Here is a 15,412-nt window from a genome sequence, read left to right as displayed (position 1 = left end):
CTTTGTGGTAGAAAATATTTGACTTATTTGGTTAAGTGTTCCAAAACTAGACTTACCTTTCCACAGCAGGCTCCTTGAGGAATTTCCAGTGATCCATGGAGGCCAACTTGACTGTCCTCTTTCCCTCTGGCCTCAGAATGTTTGGCTTCGTGTGTGCTGCAGTGCCAGACACTCTCGGAGAGTAGTCTTAACCCCTTGTGCCCTGCTGTGGGTGTGCGACCAGCACGTGTGCACACACAGCTGACCCATGCCTGGGTCTGGAGTGCTAATAGGCAGTGGGGCCAAACCTTCTCAAGGGCTGAAGTGTGCTGAGCACACAGGGAGGGGAGTCGTCAGGCAGAGCCTTGGCCCCAGCGGTGCTTGCCTGCTCCCACCCCTGTTCCATGCAGGCCAACCCCAGCCAGGGTCAGAGGTCGTGAGAATGAGCCATCAGAGGAAGGAAGGACCAGGAGGAGAAGTCTGGGGTGACTCAGGCAGGTATGCAAGACCTCAGGTGGGGGTGCCATAGACCTAGTGGAGGAGGAAAGGGACTTGGGAGAGTGCAGAAGGGTGGAGGTACTCTTATCTCCAAATGCAGGTAAGATAGGCTGGGCTGCCACTGTTTTCAGAGCTGGGTTGGTCTGGTCCCTCCCCCTATCTCTTCTCTACCCTATCCCTCCTTCCTCTCTTCACCTCCTCCTCCTTGGTAAGGATGGGAAGTTAAAGTTTGATCATTATTGTGGTATTTGATCAGTGGGAAGGACACGGGGAGAGAGTAGGTGAATGTGCCAGGGAGAATAGGAGAAAATTACGAAAGTTATGGATAAGGAGTGGATGTTCGTGGAGCTTAGGTGGGAGGGAGGAAGAGGGAGGAGTGCATGCTCTGGGACTGCCATTCTGGGTGAGGGCAGGGAAAATGGGGGGTGAGGCTGTCTCAGGCCTGCTTTGGAGAAGGGAGCCACTTAGCAATGTGCAAAAGGATGAGACCCAGCTGGGTCACACCAGGATCATGGAGGAGTGAGGACTCCACCTGCCAGATTCATCAGACTTTAAAAGTGATTTTTAAAACACATCCATTATTATTGGAGTATCTAGCAGGTTATTAAAACAAAGGGTGGAAGTTGATATAGGGACATGGCTGTGGTTTAATGGAGGTGAAGATCTGAAATTTGGTTCATTAGAAATTAAATTCGCGTGTGAGAGAGTACATAAATGTGGTGAGGTCCTTCTAAGGGTTGGTGCTGAACAAATCATTTTTTGCTTGGGTGATTTAGGGACTCCAGTTTTGACTCTTCATAGAGATGAGGGAGCCACTGGAGGTTTGGTACGAGTGATATTGCTATTTAGCAAGGCGAGTTGCCAGCTATGTACAGACTGAACTGAAAAAGACAGGTCTTTATATGGGAAGGAAAGGGCTCATTCAGGTGGACTTTGCCTAGGCTGAGTTAATTAAAGCCCTTAGAATTTAAGTGTTGGGAGAAATGTATTCATGATGTGCTGTTACAAATAAAAACTTGCTTCTCAGTGGAAATGATGTGTAAACTTGACCCGAGTTTCACTGTGAGAGATCTTAGTACTGTAAAGGCAGCAGCTTAGGAATCTTGATCTTCATGGGGAGCTCCTTCATCCATTACTTACGTTCATGAGGGGCAAACAGCCTGTAAAAGAGATTTTATGGCAGTAGTCCACCCCCACCCATGAGTACCCTAGTTGACCCCAGCTCTCCACAGGGAGATTTTCATCCTGAGAATCTCTTATGAGTGCTGTGTTTGAATGCTGTTTGTGAGTGGCATCTACTAATGCTCACTGCGGTGTGAGCACTAAAATGCCTGCCTCGACCTGCTCATCAGATTGCAGCTGACTGAATACTGGCTGCTCAGACCGTCAGTTTAGGCTTCATCGCTAGAAATATCTATTAATCGATCACACATTTTGCTAGTAGTAGGGAGAGGGCTGCAGCTTCTTGATGCTGTGAGTGAGACAGGAGAAGACTTGATCATGCTCCAGTGAAGCCGGACTTTGGACGGTTTCCCAGGAATTCGTGGTTGACTGGTGGAGTCATGATGGTATTGCCACCTGTTGACATTTACAGTCTAACCTAGGGTCACTCCTGGACTACATGCAGATTATACTACTTCATTGGCTCATAGAAGAAGAGTCATAAGCCACAAAGGGCAGGCTCCTGAGAAGGCTTGTTCTTTCTATGGGCTCCAGAAGGAGCCTTCCGCTTAGACAGCTTTGGTGGCCATTTCTAAGGCAGGTATCTGAGAATTGTGCTGTAGAGATGTATGTTCCAGTTCACGGTCACCATTATGAAAATAATATTTCAAGAGGGCTTTATTATCAGAGAAAACTATTCAAAGGGTATATTAAAGTCGTAAAGGGTTGTTTAAAAGTATTTAACTCTCATTTAATGTAAGGCATGAGTTCATGTAGAAACCTAGTCTTGATTAAGGCAGGTGATCAATGTTCACAGTTTTCATGTGACTTACCTAGCCATCATTTAAGTTGCTGTATGGTGGAAATAGTATGTCAGACCCTTTAAGAATTGTAGCCTTGGAAAGTCTGGAGTATTGTTTTCCACTCCTCTGTGTTCATCCCTAGGTTCTGTCAGGAAATGCATCAAGCCTTTGCCCACTGTGGCAGCACTAACCGACCCAGGGCAGGGACCAGGAGCATCTGTGGTTGGGGAGGCCGGAGCCCAGAGGCCTGTTTCTCTTGCTGCTGGAGACAGGGCAAGGCTCTGAAGCCAGGCTCCTGACTGGAGGCTTCACCCTGTGGAAGTGCTGAGGCTCTGGCAAGTTCCCTAGGGCCACCTGTGGAGCAGGTGAACCCCCTCTTCCTCCTGGCCTTCCTCCTCAGAGCTTTGGCTGCCCCAGTGGCTTTTGTCCTCAGGTGCCCTGGGCCACCCTCAGTCAGTGATTCTTCCCAAGGGCCAGGGGAGGGGCTGCAATGATTTGAGGATGAGCAAGGCCTAAGTTTTAAAAGGATATAGTGCATTGTGGAGCCTCAGTTACAATAAGAGTGAAGAATTCATGGTGTAAAGTTCAGTGATTAACTTTTTTTTTTAATTAACATTCAATTAATAACAAAAATGGCCATTATTTGCTCACTTTGCATTTCCCATAACAACTCTTTGTCAGTATCTCCAAACTAAGTAAGTAAAAGAAACAGGCTTAGGGGCTGGGGATGTGGCTCAAGCGGTAGCGCGCTCGCCTGGCATGCGTGCGGCCCGGGTTCGATCCTCAGCACCACGTACAAACAAAGATGTTGTGTCCGCCGATAACTAAAAAATAAATATTAAAAAAAATATTCTCTCTCTCTCCCTCTCTCCCTCTCTCTTTAAAAAAAAAAAAAAAAGAAACAGGCTTTTAAAATAGGTGGAAGTAAATTATAAACTCATGATAAATTTATGGAACCTAGGGAGCAGTTTTCTAAACTGTACTATTTAAGAAAGGATTTCCCTATATAGCTTGAGTGTTTCCTTTATTTAAAATAAAGGACCAAAAATGTTTCATGTTTCAGAGTTTTTTGGATTTTTGGAATATTTGCATAAACTTTGCTGATTAAGCATCCTTTATCCCAAAACCCTAAATCTGAAATGCTCCAAGATCTGCAACATTTTGAGGTGGGGGGCTGGAGGACTAGGGGATAGATCGAGGTCCTACAGCATCACAGCGTACCTAAACACATGCTCTGCCACTGAGCTACATCCCAAACCCAAAACTTTGTGACTGTATGTTGGAACTCAAAGGTTTTGAATTTCTGAGCATTTTGAATTTCACATTTTTAGATTAGGGACATTAAGTCTATGTTCATTCTCTGTGTGTTTGTGTGGTGCTGGGGATTGAACCCAGGGCCCCGTGTATGCTGGACAGGCATACCCCTGAGCTACGCCCCCAGCCCTGTGTTTATTACACTTTCCTGGCTACCAAAAGGAGTATTGTTGTTTTTTCCCCCTAGTCCCTTTGCTTTAGAAATGTCTTGCTTATGTGACCATTGGGATTAAAAGTCAGTCAGTCTGCCATTGTAGATTATTTCATGAAATAGCATAACTGATCAATATTAGTATGCTGGTTTAGTATTTGCAGTATTGTTCTCACCAACCTTTTAATTGATCCATCCCAAGATATGGTTACTTAAGACTATCACCACCACCAGAGTCTGATGTTACTCTTTTGGATTTGTATTTATTTTGTAAGGCCTTGAACTTTTGAGATTTTTTTTATTTTTAAAATCTGATGCTGGTGATTAAATCCTGAGGTGCTTTACCCCTGATCTATATCCCCAGCTCTTTTTTTTTTTTTTTGGAAACAGGGTCTCACTAAATTGCTGAGACTGCCCTTAAACTTTCAGTCCTCCAATCTCAGCCTCCCAAGTTGCTGGGATTATAGCAGCAGCAGGCCACCGTGCCTGGCTTTATCACATACATGGGGAGAATGAGGATTATGAACGAGTTACCTTCGCATCTGCAATATCAGGTCTACTGCATGCCTCTGCCCTACTAATAAGCTTGATATTTCTGTGGGCAGTGGACTGCCCCAAACTCAGATAGCAAAGTTTTAAGAAGAGCATTCTCAGCCTTTCACCTTTGGGATCCATTGAGCTGTTCACAGGTGTGCAGCTGAGTGGCTAAGAACCACGGGGCTTCCCTGCTGCCCACATGCTGGTGCTGCTTGGGAAGGAAGGAGCAGGAAGCTTTCCTGTTAGAAGGAAAAACCAGCTTCACTGTATCCAGTTTCCTCTTTCTGACCGGAGACAAAGGAGCTCGTAACTGTGGGAGGAGTGCTCAGGATGTGCCTCCTAAGACACAGGTGCATGAGCATAGCAGGCTAGCTGGCCAGGTCATGGAGGTCACTCTTCTCACTCTCTTGTCCCTCCCTGTCAAGGTGGCCTGTGCACAATGCAGGCTGCCCCTTCCTGAGCTCTGAGCAAGTATTGCTTATCGGGTAGTGGTGCCCTGGCACTGAGCTTAGGGACATACCATATAATGTGGCCTTATAGGCAGCCACTACCAGTCTGTAGGAACTGGCTTACAAAGAACCACGTTTCTTATTCCTTGGCTGGGGTTGATTCCAAGTCAGCATTATAACAGATTTCCAAGGTGGCTGGTTGTCATGTCAAGTGCAATGCTAGGAAAAGGTGATTAAGGTCCGATGGGAAATGCTGTGTTTTTTTTTTTGTTTTGTTTTGTTTTTTAAGGACAGCTTAAGTATGACAGTGTTTTATGCCCCCAACTTGCAGTTTAAAGGGGTCCTTTCTATAAAGAAAATGCATTCTGAATTTGGCCTCTAGTCACATAGGAAGTGGATGTCCTAGAGTTGTTCGCTAGTGTGACCGCTAAGTGAGCCTCTCAGGCTGCAGCTGAACCTCAGTGGTTGAGCACGTGCCTTAGCTTGCCTGAGGCCCTGGGTTCCATCCCCAGCACCACCAAAAACAAAAAAAGTTTGTTCCTGAAATAGTTTTCCTATCAGTAGGAAAAGCAAAATAAATATATTTGTTGATGGTGACACACAAGATTTACTCATAGATCTTCAGCTGGATGAGTGGACCTCTGGAATATGTGTCTATTTTTCTGCCCTGCTACTGGCACAGAGTCATTCATACCACCATGCTTTTCCTAAAGCCCGATCTGTGCCCATCCAAGATGTTCCTGTGGTTCGGTTCCTTGGCACCCTTCCAGGCAATTCTGTGTGTCCAGAGGCTTTTGCAAAAACGATGAGAATTCAGCCTCCTTTCTGTTAACTGGCTGCTATGAGCTAGAGCAGAGAGTGGAGACACCTGCCTTCTGGGCAGCCGTGATTCTCTGAGAGCAGTGGGCATTGCCAGCTCACTTATCCCGACTGGTACCCTTTAGCTGCCCAGTTCAGAGACTTGCCACACAGAGCCAAGCCTTTTGCTTTGTTTGGCCCCCAGCACCTTTGACGCTACTATAGTCAACCTGAAAATTGGACAAGCCTTGGAATTCTTCAATCTGTAAACTATTTTTATATTAATTTGTTGTAAATAATATATAAAATGTTGGCTGACCTCACAGTTTTTCCTGCATGGTGAGTGTTGCTAGGTGCTCCTTATGTTTAATCATCAGTCTTATGTTGCATAGCAAGGTTACAGCCCCTTTTCTTAATCCCTGCAACCAGGCTGGGTCGGGGAACCCAAGAAGACCCTCCCTTAGGCTCAGGCACATGCAGGTCACTGCTCACCTGCCTTCCTTGCCCTGGCCCTGCCTGGACACAGAAGCGGCTGGCTGAGTACTTGGTAAATGGTTTGCCAAAGGCTCCACGGCTGAGCTGCTGAGTGGCAGTGTGTTCAAATGGTCTCCAGGTTATTAGACTGTTTAAAAGCAGCTGAGCATCTTGTAAGATAAAGCAACTCCAGAGCAGCTTTGCATTCAGAGCAAGATTTGTGTTAATCGTACCTATTTCATCTGGTACAGACACAAGTTTCTAAATTAGATGTGAGCTGTGTTTGTGAATAGCGGTGCTGGAGCTCAGTGGGAACATAAATGCTTGGTGCTGTGACAGAGAGCATGGCTCCTCCCGGCACCCTCTGTGGCCCGCTGAGTCTAGAGGTATGCATCTGAGGCACAGTGTCAGATGAGGCCAGCTCAGGCCGCTGCCAGCCCTCAGCACCCTGGTAGGAGAGTTGCCAGACCCAGAGCCTGGCAAGTGTTTCTAAGGGCACCAGGCAGGGCAAGTACCTCCCATACCTCCCCAAATGAAGATAACATAATACAATAAAATGATTGCTAAATATGACAAAAGGGGGGCAAACACAGCTGACAGAAGGGAAAGAAACATTGAAGATAAAGATAAATTTAATAAGAATGCCTCTTTTGAGAAAGTCCAAGGGGCTTCTAACATTCTGTTTTTTGTGATTCATTAGAACCCATGCTAGTGTGCATGTTTTGTGGTTGTGTGGAATGGTGTGGCGGGTGTTTGTGGAGGGGGACGGGGTGTATATGGAACGGTGTGTGCGGGTGTGTGCTTGTTGGCATGCCCCAAACGGTGCGTTGGTCACCAGCTCATTCTGAAGCTCCTCGCCTGGCTTGCTCCTCTTGGCCCATACTTCCTTTGAATTGGATGCAGAAGGGAGCCAGGAAGGGGAGTGGGCTCCCAGGATGGCTGCTCATGTGATGATGATGATCCTCTGTGTTCTGACACTGCTGCGGGGGATGCTTCTGGAAGCTGAGCTGTGCTGGAGCTCAGTGGGAACTAGGTGTGGGGGAGGGGCACCTTAGATTGTGCGTCTAAAGACAGGTTCTGCTTGATGGAGATTTTTTTGGTTTTCTGACAGCTAAAAATATTAAATAAAAGCAAATAAGCATATGTTTATGTATGTATTACCTGTGTTTTTTGAGTTGATGGATTTTCAAATATTTTGAGTGTTTTAAATATCCCTTTAACATTTAAACACTAAGATAGCAAAATGTCAATGGAAGGAATTTGTCTAATGACAGCAGTAACACTTTTGTAAAAGGCTAACTTTTCAGCGACTGTCCTGACTTGTACCCCTGTTCATCCCAGTGAGCTTGATGTGTAGGGGCACAGTCTGGAGCCCTTCCCCAAGGCATGTCCATGACATGTTCCTGTGTGTGACACTGTTACTTGGCTTGTTGGGTATTGAAATGTATTTACATTTTCTGTTGCTGATAAACTGTACATCCACGTATCTAACTCCTGACATTTTTTATCACATTTTAAGAGATTGTTGTATTGCCTGATATATTTACACTTGAAGTGGAACTGGAGACCATCCAGTTATTCATGTAACTCTGTCGCGGTTTTGGAACCTTCAGAATCTTTCACCTGCCTTAGGTGTTACTTTATAGAGAAAATGAACCCCGGGGGATTGATGTTATCTGGATAGAAATAATGTGCTGAAGACCAAATTAGAATTCACGATACCATCCTGGTTTCTGCCCCTGCTGCTGGCCTGTGGGCCGTGCCGTGGAGTATGGTGGCTAGCAGTGGGGCCTTGGACTCACGTTGAGCCCCTCACTGGGCACAGGACCACACAGGTCCCTGCTCTGGTTCTGGTGTTTACTGAACTAAAGTGAGCCACTTGTTCCTTCTGAAATGCATACCTACACTTTACCATCAGGTCGTCACCTCAGTGCAGTTGACGAGGAAGTTTAACATGCTGCTGGCACGTGGAGCACCTTCATTGTATCTGCACTCTTACAGTTTTCCCTTAATTTATTTGGAAATGATGTGGGGAAAATGTGCATTGTAAGAATTTGCACTGTGGATAAGAGGTCATTGTTTTGTACTATATGAATTCAGAACTTCTTGCCCTTTGTCCAAATGAAATGTTAGAGATTCTGGCAGTGTCTTGAGTCTTGCTGGATACAGTCATTGTGCTGACATCATCCAGATTCAGAACTTGGAAATTTTTTTCTACTTGTGTCTTCCTGGCCACTCTTTAGAGTCCGCTGTTTATTCAAGAAGGAAGTCCTTGAGTAAAGTGGTTACCAAATGCAAATTATTTTTCAAATCCAATTTGTGAAAGTATTTGTGAAGAAGAGATTAGCTGTCTAAGTTGGGCTTTCCATGTTAACATAACCATATAATCATGTACTTCTGTGAATTTTACCTATTCTGTGAGTATTACTGAAACTTTTAGTAGATTTAAACTGTTGGTACATTCTAACATCCTTGATTTGTTCATTGGGTCTATGGGAAAGTCAAGTCATGATCTGATTGAGAAGAAATTTACATATGACCTCACTACAAATCTGAATGAGCCATTAATCACAGAGTAGAGGGCACAAAGTACTTGAGCATGAGGGCTCTGTGCTTGGTAGTTTGCTAAGGTGAGGACGCCTCAGTTACCTGCAAGGACATATCTCCAGGCTCGTGGGTAGAGCAGGTTGTTTTTGTGCAGGCTGACGGTCGGTAAGTCATGTGCCTCAATGAGCTTTTCTCTCTCTCTCTCTCTTTTTTCTGTAGTCTCACCAGTGATCATAAAGGAATGGGCAGCTTACAAAGGGAAGTCTCCTCAAACCCCGGAACTAGTGGAAGCCCTGGCCTTCCGGGAGTGGACCTGCCCCAATTTGAAGAGGCTCTGGCTGGGCAAGGCCGTAGAGGACAAGAACCGCAGGATGAGGGCCTTCCTGGCCTGCATGAGGTCCGACACCCCAGCCATGCTTAACCCCGCCAACGTGCCCACTCACCTCATGGTGCTCTGCTGCGTCCTACGGTGCGTGCCCAGCCATGGGTGGAGGGGTGGACCCAGGGACTAAGGCTTGGGGAGGGGGGCAGGGTAATCACAGTGTCCAGCCTTCTAGGAAGGATGGAAAGTTCACTCTGTAGGAATTGTGTATTGTCTGTTGAGACTTGTCCTGGTCCTATATTTGTATATGTTCTGGGAATGTAGGCCCACAGAAATGCAACGTATGGTTTAACTTATACTGTAGACTGTGTTTATAAAGTAGGTATATTTGGTAAACACACATGGCCTGTAGATACATAATGATTTTAGACAGTTTGTTCTTTAAATATTGAAGATTTTGAAGTCTGGAAGGGGGATTTATTTGGAATTCTTCTGTTGGGAAAATTTCTCTTCTTCCCCCTTCATTTATTTAATCATTTATCTAACTGGTAGTGGACACAAGTGTACTCTGTAGGTCATAATCACTTTTTTGCCCTGGCTCTGGCCTTGGGAGCCCTGTCGGGTTGGCCCTGAGGCACACATCATCTTTTGGTGTGGGACTTTTCCTTGCTTCCCTGCCCAACAAGATACTTCTGTGGGCCTCATATTTCCCTGTTCCAGCACCAGCTGTCTGCGGTCCTGGAGCAGCATGTGGACCAGGCTGCTGTGCTCCTGGGGCACCTCCACTGGGCCCTTGCAGCACACGGGGATGGGTGAATGGGATATTTTGAAGTTTATCTGAATTGGGGTACATACTGGATGTTTAGTACGTTTTAGTTGGATTTGTTTTATTTTGAAACCATTTAGACATAGAGAAAAGTTGCAAATACAATACAAAAAGCTTTGTTTTAAATTCAGTCCACATCCTTTATTGTAGTTTTCTAGCAAGATTATTCTGTAGGACTACCAAGTAGCCACCAGACTCAAATCCATATGGATCCTTTAGTCCATCTCATCTCAGGCTCATTTCTTAATTGTCCTAACAGTGTCCTCTGTGACAAGGGACCCACTACAGGTCCTGTGTGCTTTCGGGGGTAGTTTCCCACCTGAGGGTGCAAGGTTCCACCTGGGTCACTTGACAGTCCTCCCCAGCAGAGGACTTGGTGGGGCATGTGCAGCTTCTCCCTGCAGAGTTGCTCTCGCCTTCCAGGTGATGCATGTCCCGTGGGGGAGGTGCTCTGGTCTCAGGAAATGTGCCCTCCTTTTTGGCTGTCCATGTGTTTGTTTCCGTATGGACTAGCCTCCCAGGGCCTTCAGGCCATGGTACCAATGTTTATTTTGGCACTTGTCACCATGACACTGGACCTCCATGGTCTCCAACTGTCCCCTTGTTCTCTGAGCATCTCTTTTTCTCTCTGCAGGTGTTCTCCTTCCTCCTACCTCCTTGCATTAGCTCCAGGATCCCCACTTCTTCAAGCTGTCCTGGGTCCCTCCAAGAAGGGGGGTGGGATTGAGAGACCAGACTCTTCAGCCAGTGGCTCCTGATGCCTCGCTCTCCTATTTCTTGCTGAAAACAGTGCGTTCACCTTGGTCCCTCTGACCTGGCACAGTGGTCCCCTCCATTGTGTGTACCTCGTGGCTCTGACAATGAGACTTGGGACTGGCCCTCCTGGCTCCCTGCTTGTTCATGTTCCCTTTGTGGGATGGGCCCCCTTCAGCGGCCATCTTCATGCAGGTCCTGATGGCCCTCTGCGCCCCTCCTACCAGGCTTTAGGAAGGCAGAGATAGAGCTTTCTTTCTATTCTTATTCCTGAAGTTTCTTAAATTTGAAACAAAATTCAAGGCCAATAACTTGTTGAAGGTGAGAATATCAGCTTAGAGCATAGTGTGCCAGTTGGTTAACTTTCTTTGACTAGGTTTTCTTGTTTTGTTTTTTTAAGAGTTTTAAGAGTTTTTTCCTATGCTGGAAAATTCAACTAAAGACATGTTTTTATCATCAGTACTTTACATTAGTGAAAGTTTAAGATGAAGACTTTGGGTGCTCTGAGATCAACCCAGCAAAAGTGAGGTGATATATAGTACCTGATATATAGTACTTACTGTCCACCTGACGCAAGAGTACACTGGACCCCAGAGGGGGGATATAGTATAGTATACAGGTGCCGCTGAACAGCATTGGTCAGGAGTGGAGCTTGATGTCCACGCTTCAGCTGCAAGTCCCAGTGTGTGCTCCTTGGTGTTTGCAGCATAGACTCCGACTGCCCTTGAATCCTGGCTCTTGGCTCCCTCAGCCTCTCATCTGGCTGGTGCCACATGGAGGCTCACTCTGTGCCCACTCTCACCTCTGCACTTCTACCCTACTAGCTGCAGTGTGAACCCTTTCCTTGGCAGGAACTACCTCATGCTCTTCTCGATGCTATTCCCAGGAGGAGACACAGGCAAGACCACGGGATGGACAGGAGAGGCAGGCCTCCAGTAAAAGCTTATTCACAAATACAGGAGCCAGCCTGTGGCTGTAGTTTTTCAACTCCTGTGTAAACTGTTGTTGTAGATTTGACAGGTATTTCTTCGCGATTTGATTCAGCCCGTACACTCTGGTGGAACACCACAGAAGGGTGTGGCATCTTCTCAAGGCTCCAAAAGGCAGTTTTTGTCTTTGCTACTGCTGTTAATCTTGGCTCCTTGGTAAAGTTGCTGGGGTACTCCAATGTTAAATGTTACATTGTGGCAGCAGTTGAGGTGCATAAAGGAAAAGTGTCAGTTCAGTCTCTAGAATTTCAGCAGCAGAGAGAGGAGGGAGTCAGAGCACAAGTTGTCATGGCATGACTGTGAAGGCAGAAGGTTTTTTGGTTTTGTTAATTGTGCCAAGGATCAAACTCATGCCTCATGCATGGTAGGCAAGTGTTCAGTCACTGAGCCATGTTCCAGCCCGGAAGGTCTTGGAGAAACGTGGACAAAATTGATCAGGCCCTCCTCAAAGGTGGAAAGACAGACTTCGGGCACTCCTGGAAGGGCTCGAGTCAACATGAGTTATCAGGGAGGGCAAGCAGAGTGGCCCTCAGGCCAGTGTGTGTGTTTGGACATGCTGCAGATCATACCAGCTGTGCTCCCTCAATGGAGTGCAGGCCATGCTGTCCCCAGGGGTGTGTCAGGGGCACTGCTCTGCTCTTGGAGCTCTGGCTTTCCCCAGCTTCCCTGTTTGAGAAGGGCAGTGAAAGGAGATCAGCCTTAGAAGACTCCAGAACAGTCGAGACGGTCCTTATCCTTCCACGGTAAGAAAGAAAAGACAAGAAGGGTAACTAGCTTTCCCAAGGTCCATTGCTGATAAGCTCTTCACGTAACGTATTTACACTCTGCTTAGTTGCATGGAAAAGAACATCCCGAGAATTTTTCCAGAAATTGCACAGGTAGACTTGGCAGTGTAAAAGGGATCTAAAGACATTCTATAGAGGAGTAGTGTAGGTAGGAGCAGCCTAAATAAGTGAAACAGGAGTGAGTCGCTGTGACTGCTGCCTGTGGGTCTTGATAATTGACCCATGCGTTTATGTCCATGTATTCTCCTAACATCTGCCCCTGAGAAGAGCTGATGGTACCTTTGGTTCAGAGAGCCAAATGGAGGAAAAGGAATTCTGCCCAGTGCAGGTGTATTCCTGCAGCTGTGTTGAGTTCTGAGCGGCTTCCCTGTCAGAAAAACAGGGAAGATCTCCAGAAAACCAGCCTGTTCAAGAGCTGGTTCAGTGCTCTGGGGAAATAGTGCCTGAGGGTCAAAGTTTCAGTTTGGCTTTGGGAGGATTGGTGGCTTCAGGACACTGTGACTGTACCCAGGGCCACTAAAATGGACGCTTTGTACCTGGGAAAAGGTGTACATTTAAGCTGTGTATTTTAACACAGTTTAAACAAAATAAAAACAAACACAAAACAAAAATTAAAAAGTTAAAAGAACATAAACCATGATCCTGATGACAAAGTACATTGTATAATTGAGCATAACCTTCTCCACAGCGTTGTTTTGTTTTTTTTTTCCCCCCCAAACAACTCTGAGGACTGACATACACATGCTCACTACCCCCCCCCCCCCGCCTCCCCCCTCAGTGTGTATGGTGCTGGGGATTCAACCCAGGGCCTTGTGCATGTGAGGCAAGCACTCTACCAACTGAGCTATGTCCCCAGTCCTAGTCATTGTTTTTGTTGGTTAGGGATGGAACACAGGGCCTCATCATGGTAGGAAATGCTTTACCACTGAGCAAACTCTTTCTTGCATCAAGCCCTGATTAAAACTCAACTCAGAAAGACCATTGTATTTAAGGCTTGTGGTGCTCAAATGAAAGGATGTATATTTCCTCATTGCAAATGTTGACAGTTTACTTAAATAAAAGTTTTAGGCCACTCTTTTATTTAAATATGATAGACACATTTACTATTTGTTCATCTTGAACTTGCATTTCCTGGAGCTGGGTGTGATAGTGCACACCTGTAATCCTAGCTACTTGGGAGACTGAAGCAGGAGGCTCAAGACCAGCCTCAGTAACTTAGCAAGGCCCTCAGCAACTTAGTGAGACCCTATCTCAAAAAGGGGTTGGGAAGAGCTGGGAATGTGGCTCAGTGGTCAAGTGCTCCTGGGTTCAATGCCAGTACCAAAAAAAGAAAGAAGGAAGGAAGGGAAAAGAAATTATATTTCCCTACTTTTGCCATATAATTTCATAAGCTCCCTGTGCCTCTGTTTACCCATCTCTAGAATGAGATGGTAATCATTCTTGCTAGGACAGTGGATGAGTTAATATGTGTAAAATATTTAAATAAATAGGAACGTGCTCTTAATGGGTTTATAGGTGTGGAACCTACCTCTCTTTGCTTAGTCTGTATTACCATGGATTAATTATTATAAAAAGGAGTTTAGGTTCAGCACCAACCCTGACTTGGGTTTTTGTAAACTTGGTTTTAAGCCCTGAAAAAATTGACTCAGCAGGTGGGGATGGAAGGAGCCTTGTTAGGCATGTCACTTTTCTCCAGACTCCTTGGAGTTGTTCTCAAGAGATCATATAGCATTCTGTCATCAGAAGTTATTTTTAGTGATCAGCTGGCAACTTGATCAGATCACCTGCAGGTTGGTTGAATGAAGAGAATTGGGATCGTTGGACTTGCAGGTTTGTGACTCAGTTGTATGGTTAGCATTTCATTTTCTCTGGGCATTACCTGGGATTGTGTCCTGTGTAGTGAAACAACATTATTTGTCTCTTGGGCAGTGTTGCTACAGAAACAGGAAGCCCATTGCTCTTGGCAGATCTGTTCTAGCTGATACTGAAGATTTGGGTGTTGGTTTCCCTTCAGCTACCCACACCAGGGTGCTCCTCATTTGAAGGGGGTGGGCTTTGGTGAGCATCCTGTGCATTTCCCCGGCGACCCCCGTGGACCCGCCTGTGCCTTATCCCTTGTTGGGCGGCTGCTGAGAAGCCCTTCTTCACTCACTCATGAGATTAATCTTTCTTATTGTGACCTAGGTTCTGCCTCCAGGGCATCCTGGCCTGAAGTAAAATGAACCAATCATGTGAATTGGTGTCTATAGTGTACTTTCCGCATTTTAAATGTTTCACAAGAGTGAAGTTGTATCAAAAATCACTGGTGGCAGCCGTAGTGGGATATGCCCACACTTGTAATCCCAGGTGCTCTGGGAGCTGAGGCAGGAGGATCAAGAGGCCTAGTCTGGGTGATTCAGCAAGACCCTGTCTCTTAAAAACCTGAGAGGAGCTGGGGAGGTAGCTCAGTGTTTGAGGGCCCCTGAGTTCAATCCCCAGTACTTGGGGTGGGGGTGTCACTGACGAGGTAGTCTTCAGTATATACAATTTAGGTGCCTTTTTTTTTTTTAAGGTGCCATTTTTAATTAAAGTAAACCATTCCAGTCAGCCTGGACGATGACTACATTTTCATTTCTAATTGGCATCATCTTGTGAAAACAGGCTGGATAAAAGCCTTCGGAGCTTTCTCAGTGATCACATCATCCCAAATGTGCTTAGAACCTCTCACTAGGTGTGACCACACAGTCATGCCCGGTGTTTCTGTCTCTCCCCAGGTATATGGTGCAGTGGCCGGGAGCTCGAATCCTACGGCGTCAGGAGCTCGACGCCTTCCTGGCCCAAGCGCTGTCCCCCAAACTCTACGAGCCGGACCAGCTACAGGAGCTCAAGGTAGTGTGCCAGCCTGTCTCGGGAAGTCTTGCTTTGAGTTTTTGGTGTAACCCAGCTAACCTTTACCAGGCAGACTTGCTCTGTGCACTAAACTAATGATACTAATTCGATGTGAATCAAGAGCCTTCAGGGCAAAAGGGACATTCCTACCTAGTTAT

At 46.1% G+C, this 15,412-nt stretch overlaps 1 protein-coding gene across 2 annotated transcripts in view; it reads left to right on the top strand.

Moving 5' to 3' along the window:
• The window catches only part of Fam120a (family with sequence similarity 120 member A), a 103,864-nt gene that overhangs the window by 72,354 nt on the left and 16,098 nt on the right, over positions 1-15,412 (top strand). For both annotated transcript variants that reach the window (XM_046457712.2, XM_046457713.2), the window contains exons 11-12: positions 8,931-9,180; positions 15,140-15,254. In XM_046457712.2, coding sequence (XP_046313668.1) covers positions 8,931-9,180; positions 15,140-15,254 — 365 coding nt within the window. The remainder of the gene's footprint in view (positions 1-8,930; positions 9,181-15,139; positions 15,255-15,412) is intronic.

Source organism: Marmota monax, unplaced genomic scaffold (genome assembly GCF_021218885.2).
Source record: "Marmota monax isolate L192 unplaced genomic scaffold, Marmota_monax_Labrador192_F-V1.1 WCK01_AAM20220418_F8-fsc00231, whole genome shotgun sequence".
In the NCBI taxonomy this organism is placed as follows: domain Eukaryota; kingdom Metazoa; phylum Chordata; class Mammalia; order Rodentia; family Sciuridae; genus Marmota; species Marmota monax.
Note: the sequence above shows the minus strand (reverse complement) of the source record. Positions and strands in the feature narration are given on the sequence as shown.